The sequence below is a fragment of the Ambystoma mexicanum genome, chromosome 7p (assembly GCF_040938575.1).
Source record: "Ambystoma mexicanum isolate Mex_15411 chromosome 7p, UKY_AmexF1_1, whole genome shotgun sequence".
NCBI lineage: Eukaryota > Metazoa > Chordata > Amphibia > Caudata > Ambystomatidae > Ambystoma > Ambystoma mexicanum.
This window is the reverse complement of record NC_090939.1, coordinates 819,789,236-819,797,696: the sequence shown is the minus strand read 5'-3', so window position 1 is coordinate 819,797,696 and position 8,461 is coordinate 819,789,236. Positions and strand designations below refer to the sequence as shown.

General features: G+C 44.3%; 1 protein-coding gene across 1 annotated transcript; it reads right to left on the bottom strand.

Annotated features, from left to right (window-relative positions):
• Positions 1-958: 958 nt before the first annotated feature.
• Positions 959-2,008, bottom strand: LOC138526004 (uncharacterized protein F54H12.2-like). The gene is made up of 2 exons (XM_069636293.1): positions 1,594-2,008; positions 959-1,494 (listed from the first exon to the last, which is right to left on the bottom strand). Exons 1-2 carry the CDS (start codon positions 2,006-2,008, stop codon positions 959-961), a joined length of 951 nt encoding a protein of 316 aa, XP_069492394.1.
• Positions 2,009-8,461: the final 6,453 nt, after the last annotated feature.

The following is an 8,461-nucleotide window of genomic DNA, read 5'->3' as shown; positions in this document are numbered from 1 at the left end:
AGTGTGTATATGTATATGGTTTATGTATCTGTTTTTATAAGTATATGCACACCTGTTGATTAAACAAATGCGCTGTTTGTAATAAAATATGTGTTTATGTAAATGTTTTTATATCTATACCCCACACAGCCTGTATAAACAAAGGTTTTGTTTGTAATAAAATACCATTATTATTTATACCAACCACACCTTTTGCGTTTAATTATTTCAAGCATGTCTAGCACAACATTTTGTCTTTTTTTAAAATATTAAACAGGACACAAGTAAGAAGGAGATGGTTGTTTAAAAGTACAAGATGTTTTTATTTAGCCCTGTACACTTATCTACTGGTTATTAACACACTTACATTTCTGGCAAAAACTATATACATTTACAGGTGGCCGGCGATGTTTATGTTTGTTCATAAAATCCGTCACCATCCGATCATTTTGTCTGAGATCAAGAGAATAGGTTTGCATAACAGACCGCAGGGACTGTTTCTCATATATTTTAGATACAAAGTAACAAGTGTACTGCCCACATGTCACTGCTTCAGAATGCTGCACCTGAGCTCTATTATAATGTACTATGGGTGCTATATGTTTAACATAGTCCAATAGATCGCCATCATACATAGGGTGGCTTGGGAAACACCCAGACTATCAAAAACAGTTATTGCACTAGTGCCTATTAACATAGCTATCCAATGTGTGCCTTCTTGATGCTGGGATCGGTGTTCACAACAAAGCTGAATGTTATCACACTAATACACGCCTCGAAATGTTTTCACAGCATGTTTGTCTTTACGCAGGAAACGCATTATCTGGTAGGTATCCATTAGATATCATACAGCACCCGTCGCTGGTTGTTGAGTTCTATGACCGAGTCAAATATGGCCATAATAATGAGATTTACTTGGTAAATTTGCAGCAAACCGTACCTCAAGGCGTAAATTACCATTCCTAATCAGATTATAATGTCATGAGGATGCATTATCGGGTCTCAAATCAAAAGCCAGCAAGGTGTAGCCACCATCATAGTCATCACGCAGTATCACAAATCCTTTATCGCGCATGTGTTTGCCGCTGATGGATACTAGCCCCAGATACTCCCTAATTGTATTTTTCTGCTGAAAACTAGGGCTGTAGGCTTTGGCGTGTATGACAACCCCATCCTTAAAAAGAGCGGCGTAGTTAATGTTGTAATGTTTAAAATTAAAAGGATTGTTTGCGTAATCCCCTGAAAAAGCGATGTTATCCACAAAGTCAATAACGATTATTTTAGTTAGCTGTCCCAAGAATAGGTTATCTTGACTGGCGACACGGCTGCCCGCTGATACACTGAAGATTTTCGGGGAGGTCCTCTCCACAGGGTATTTCAAGTTAGATACTTGTAGAGCGTCAGCATGCGCAAGTCTGACTGTAGGTGACACGTTGACCCTTTTATTGAATAAACTCGCTGATACTATTACCAGTTTGTAGGCTTCTGCATCATCACTGTTCAGACAGAAAGCGCCTTTATTTCGAGAGAGTTTAATTTTCAGATACACACCATCAGCTTCTCCTGTAAAAACAGATCCGCGTGTAGACGCCCTAGTAAATCAGTTTCTGCTACCTGTTGCATACAATGATCTCTTTATAAAGCCCTTGTTGTTTCCATCTAAAGCATAATCCTCCATATGCCCCACTGTGTCCTTATAAAAAAGCCCTGCAGTGAGCTGAGTGTCCAAAGTGTCATTGCTGTAGCTCAGAATGCTTTCTATGTACGCTCTATAGGCATACATATTGTCACTCTGTGTAATCATGCGATCACCTAGAGTGATGTCCACCTGGTTGAAAAGGGTGGTAACCGGGTAGGCAATCGTGGCTACCTTTGCCGCCGCTCTGATAGCCGTCCCATCCTCTTTTGTTATTCTGCAGGTCAGGTAGAGTAAGGTGTCATTCAAATCCAGGTACGTCTCAGTTGAGCCCGAAATGTAAAACTCGATGGGGGCTAATGGTGATAGTGCTGCTAGGGGCGCAATTTCCATGAAAACACTTTTTTAGATGCTCGTCTGTGTCAGGGGCACGACAAACAGATCTGGTTCTGATTTCACACATTCCCCCAAGGCACAGTGGATAAAGGCCATCTTTTAGAAAATATTGATGCCGGGTCTGTTTTTATTTCGCTTGACCCGTCTGTTCTTTGTCGTGCGTTTTCTCTTCTGAGCGGCTTTAGTTGTTGATCATTGATTTTTATGCGGCTTCGGAGGCCCCCACTGCGTGAAGCTCGCCTTTTTCTTTTTGCAGGGCTTTTATGTCATCCGCGGCCGGGCCGATTGGCGGTTGCTTCCGCGTTGGAGGCTCCGGCGCAGACTGTAATCCCAGCACGTTGCTTTCGCTTACGTGCCGCCGCGGTCTAGTGCTGCGGCTACATGGCGGTTGCTTCCGCTTTGGAGGCTCCGGCGCAGCCTGTATTCCCAGCACGTTGCTTTCGCTTACGTGCAGCCGCGGTCTAGTGCTGCGGCAACATGGCGGTCGCTGGGAGGTATTTCAGCCTCTTTCTGCCAGCGATCGCGGCGTTGCAACCCCCCTTCAGTGTGTTGTTTTCCTGCTTTGGGCGTAAACGCTAGTTTTCTCTTTCCGCGGCTTTGTCCGTACCTTTGTCTCGCCTCGGCTAGCTACGAGCGGGGCGTCTCTCAGTCTCTCTCTCTCTCCCTACTTTCGTGGGTACCTCTCTGCACCAGCGGCTCTCTCTTTCTCTCTCTCGCCGCCGGTTCGTCTCTCTCTCTATCTCTGTGTCCTTCGTGGAAGGCAAATCCTGCCTTTTCCGCCACTTCAGCTCTAAGCCGCCATCTACCTCCCCCGTTCCTCGGCTCCTGGATTCCGGCTCTCCTGCTGCTACTGGATTCTACGTTCCATCAATCATCCTTAAGGACTCCGTACTGGCATCATCCCTTCCAAGGGTTTTTTTCTGCCGTCAAGGCTTTTTTCCCTTGTCGCCTGCTACGGGAGAGGAGTCCCAGGACTGCTTGTTCCAAGCATTCACTGTGGCTTCCTCTCGTGGTAGACAAGCTTCGTCAACCACAAAAAGAGACTTCTGCTCCCGTCGGCATCTCAACACCAAAGAGTTGGAGGGTTACCAATCAGGTGAGGAGAGTGGGGAGGAGAAGGAGATAAAATTGGACATTTTACCCACGTAAACCAGACCAGAGCCCTCTTGTGCTGGTTGGTTGAAACGATTTGCGATGGAGGTTTTTGCAGTAGACACCACATCCTTAGCAATGTTTGTAGTAGCTGTTTTGATATGCGGCTTGGCTAATTCAAACCCTTTGCACAGGAAGGGCATGGCTCTCCGAAAAAGACTTCTGAAAATACTGCCTAGACCCTCACCATACATCACCGGCGCGCCTTAGAAGTAGGGTTGATTTCCATAACCGGCCTGTCTGCGGTAATAATCCCTATCAGCGTGCGGCTGCCCGTAATTCTTCATGATCACCATGTTCTAATTGTCTCTCTCGCGTCTAGGGTGCATGTGTAGTTTCACCAGGACCTTCCCGTATTTAAATGAGACCAGATCACCCTGATCGTCCCTTATCTGGATGTTGATGGTGTCAAAATGACACTTAGAAACAGGGATATAATCAGGCTTCATGTATTGTATATTAACAATGCCGTTATTTTCACCCTTGACATCAGATCTGCATCAGGTCCGCATCAGGAGCGCGTATGAGTCACCAACCCTTTGGTATTCTACTATATCGCTGTAGATCATGAGGCTGTAAAATCCACCATCAATAGCTGCACATGTTTTGACCATATTTTTAGTATTATTTTTTTATATGCTGAACGTTCCCCAACACCATCGAAAGTTTCCCGCTACATATAAACTGCACGGTAAGATCGGGTGATCTTACAAATACTTTCCGGCGTGAGTTATTTAGAAACAGATGCATAGCGCTCGAGACTCGCTATCGATTTGTTGATAGTATCTAGCAATGCTTGTATTGTGGGGTAGAGTCGTGAGGAAAACCCACGTTTATCAATTCAGCTGGTTCTTCACGTCAGATGGTATACCAGGAATTTCTTTTGTCCAGGGTGTCCCACGTATGGGGTTACTGAATCTCCATCAACCCCGCTTCCCACTGACCTTGTAAATTAACGGGTTTAGCCAGCGTCACAGAATAATCCAATATTTTGTTTTTGGGGAATATATCTAAAGAGGCGTTACTGGGCAAGGTGATATAAAAGCTGGTGTTTTCCATCTTCTTCTTCTTCTCAGGGAGCTTTTCTGTTTTTTAGATCCTCTAGAGAAGCCGCGTTGACCCAACAGTTGAATTTCTCAGGCCATCCTTGCCATTTTACCAGATGCTGTTTCTTAGACCCCTTACCTTTACTCTGAATAATTTTCTAAACCCTATCAAGACGCTGGGGATCGACGACCACCTTTTGTAACTCCTCTGTGTAGAAATGACCGCTTACAACTTCACCAGCATAATCAGTCAGCTGATATATGTATATACCCTCTTTCACGGCTGCTTTTGCCACCATGAAAATTTTGTCGGTAAAGGACTGATGGTAGCCTTTTGTAAAGACACCTTTTAACTTGGATACTCGTAGGTGGTCCCCTACGCGGAAGGCTGTTTTCTTGTTCTTCTCCGATATCCGTCCAGCATGCAGGTTTCGCCACTCTGATAATGAGTTTTCAGAAGTTACAGAACTGGGAGGCATTTTAATAGACCGGTGGTTACTGTCATTAAACACATCGATAAAAGTCTGTAATATATCCACATAACGTTGCATATTATAGGCTGTGAAATATCTCCATAGTTTAGATTTCAGAGTTCTATTAAAATGTTCAACAAACACCGCTTTAACCTCCGTGTGTGTTATAAAATGATTTTGTAGGGGCCTATTCAGAAATTCCTTACCGGCATCAGTTTGGAATTTTACAGGTACGCGGCCGTTGCGGAAGATATGTTTGAAGGCCGCAGCCACTCTTGCACTAGTCTTATACCTCAAGGCCTCTACAAACGTGTATTTTGATAAAACATCTATCACCGTCAGAATGTACCATGCACCATCGTTCTGCTTTTCAAGGTTAGAAACATCCGCCAGGTCAGCCTGCCACTGCGTGTCTTCCGCTGCGACAATGGTCATTCTTCTTTAAAACGTTTTCTAGCATTTTTATAGAGTGTATATGGCTCCTGGCCGGATAGCCATGTCTTAACAGCTCTGCATTTGATGGGGTGTTTATCACACCGTAATTTTCGATAAAGCACATCAACACCCCCATAACTCCCAACACCACATTTATCGTAATAGCTTTTATGCAATCTTGAACGCGGATTGTTATCCATTGAAGCACTACAAAAAAATAACCAGACACAGGGTTGGTGTATGATGTTTTATTTTATTTTTTTATACTGGTTGGTATACGTGTACGGGATGCCACCCCTGATATTTTATTGGACGCATCATATAACAAGCTATACACATCAATGTGGTTGCCCCATCTGTAACTCTGTAGACACTAGATACTCGTAGCATTTAACAGTTCAGATAGTTCAGAGGCTTGTAAAATACCGCCTTTAAGACGTAGGAATCTTGCATACATTTCAGCCACGTGGTGTTTTAACACGGTTCTAGGAACCATGTATAAAGAACCCACGTTGTATCGGAATACAGAACCGTATTCATCACACACCGGCATCTTGATGATGTTACAAATGTCACTTATACAGATTGCACTTTCACAAATCCGTGCATTTCGAAGTCTCGGTGCTTAAAAATGCCACAATAGGTGTGGGCTGTTTACAACTATTCTCGCCTTCAGCATAACGTGTAAAAGTTTTCCCCACACATCCGTCCAGGCTTCAGGTAGCGTTCCACACGCCCGGCTTGTCCTCCAGAAACATTACTCTAGAAACAACAGTACACATATAAGGAGCAGGCTTATTGTATTTTCATCTTTTAAAAAACAAGGTTTCGCAGAACCGGACATCTCTGCGGGTTACTCCTAAGACTGTACAGGTGAGAAAAGTCTCTCTGCATTAAAAGGGCTATATGGTTTCTAAATATCACAGGTCCTGCCAGTCGTAAAGATTTCATTTTTTTTCTCAGGTTTGTGACATGTTTGAATTTCCAGGATTGTTTTTGTTAGCAGCCCCCCCACAGTCGCATGTACAAGCATACCCATGGTTTATAAACACTTTTAAGCATCTGATAATTGTTATATGACTTCAACATCTGACATATCGCCCGTATTGCTACAGATTGATAATTCGCGAGTAAACAATCATGAGCAACCTGCTGAGGGTATCCGTATTTATGCCCTTAACACCATTGGTTATAGTCACGCTTCAAACACGTTTTCACAACCGACACCGCAAAAGCGTGAACTGTTACAGTCTCCAAAAGAGTTATAATTTCATCTTCTTCCTCATCAGAACTTTCAAAATGTTTCAAAGTATCGCATTTCTTACACATATCAGCGTCTGGGAATGCTGAACTTTCGATCCTTTTTGAACAGCACACGCAATAATAACTGACAGCGTTAAACAAGTTGTTCAGGCCCACATCACTGTTACGCTTATCTGGCGTTTTCTGCAATTCAAAAAAGAAATAAGTTTAGCTCTTGAGCATGTGTTTTCACAAGTTTTTCACACACACACACGCCATCATACTTCATTACTTACCATAGTACACGTTTCACAATCAGCATCTTCCAGTATAGAGGCGCTAGTGACGTCCATAAACAACTTGTTTTCATCGGATGCTGTGTCTAACGTCAGGGTCATTGCGGCCTCTGGAAGCAATTGCTCTAAAACATTCAGATCCTCATACGGGGCCTCCTTAAGAGCCTTAACAGCCTCATCTATATCTACGTAGTCTGCATCACTGTATGAGTCATCTACACCAGAGTCGATGATCCCCGGCGGTTTCCCACTACCAAGATTCAACATATCAAAACGTTCACACAGTTTATCCATAGCCGCAGCGTCATCAGGGGCCCCATCGACGGATAGCGCAGGTGCCGGCGGACTTTCAGGGCTGTAGTATTTTTGAAGGGTTTTCAAATACTTGGCCTCTGTATTGTCCTTAGAGTAGTAGCTGTAGCGCTTCATAATTCCTGGTATTGTGGTCTTTGAGTTTTCAGTTTTTTTCCAGGGCTTCAGGAACGGCTTGTACATCCCCCAATACTCATCTGAATATATACACCCTACACGCCACACCCCCATCCGCTCAAACATCTCCACGACTCCCACCCTTCAAAACCCAAAGCCACACTTCCGGGTCTTTGATGGAGCCACCACTGGGGAATCCTCGGTTGTCACCCACAAAGATTTGGAAGTGTGGTGCTGGGGTTTGAGGGGTGGGGGCATCCGGGGGAAGACCCCTTGGGGCCCCTAGGGACTCCAGGCCTTGGGAGAGCGTTCCTGCTAACCCCCATGATGTCATATCCAGTGGGACACCCCCACTAAGGACCAAGTTCCTGTTAAACCCACATACATCACTTCCGGGTGGGATTTTGCCCAGGCGGAACGTACGGGGGAAACACTAGGGGGCCACGCCCCAGATATGACATCATAGGGACTGGGTATCCTGCCCTAAAATGGGCGCGGAAACATGTCAAGGCTAGTTTGATGAGGAAAGGTATCATAGAATACTACTTTTGTGGTATGAAATGTCATGTGACCTTCCTGGGCAGGTATGATGCACACTGGCACTGGTGGGAGGTTTGGGAAGCTGTCATTGCTGTAAGTGATTTCATGGCATAGTGTTGTTTCTATGTCCCCTGGTATAATCTTGACACCCCCAGTTCCTGATCAATGCCCGCAACTGCCCTGCTCGTGCTAGATAAAAATTCAGAGGTACTGATTGGGTTATAAATAAAATATTTCCATATGCAATATTCTTTCCAAACACTGGTGGGCTGGGCAGTGACTCGATCTGCCCAAAAGGCAGCTCAATATGTAATTGCACCTTCTACAAAGTGCTCTGTTGCTTCTCGAAGCTAGGTCCCCACTCAATAACTATACTACTACTATTACTACTACTACTACTAATAATAATAACACACAGATCCATGTTGAACTTGCAGGGTTTATAAAGCAAATTCAGAGAAACAGCTCAGTGGGCTAATGTGCATGCTGCATAGTTATATGTGCAGGTGAAAACTGATTTCAAAAAGGCTTCTACTTAGCCTAAGGGCTCAGCAATAGCATACTGGTGGCAGTGGTCGAAGTGAGCGGGAGCGGTGCTCCTATGCTTTTTTTTTAATTACCTTGTACAGCTCCTATACTTTTATTTTAAAAAGAAACCGTTCCAGAATGGTTTTGTTTTAAAATAAAAGTGTAGAAAGAAGTTGAAACCTTCACTTTCAGTGCACTGCACTAAACGGTCCCTTAAACAGCAGGTGCAAGTGTTTGGGGGGTGTATTGTGTGTGTGAGGGGTTGTGGCAGTGGGGTTTGTGGGGAGAAGAGGCAGTCCAGCGGGGAAC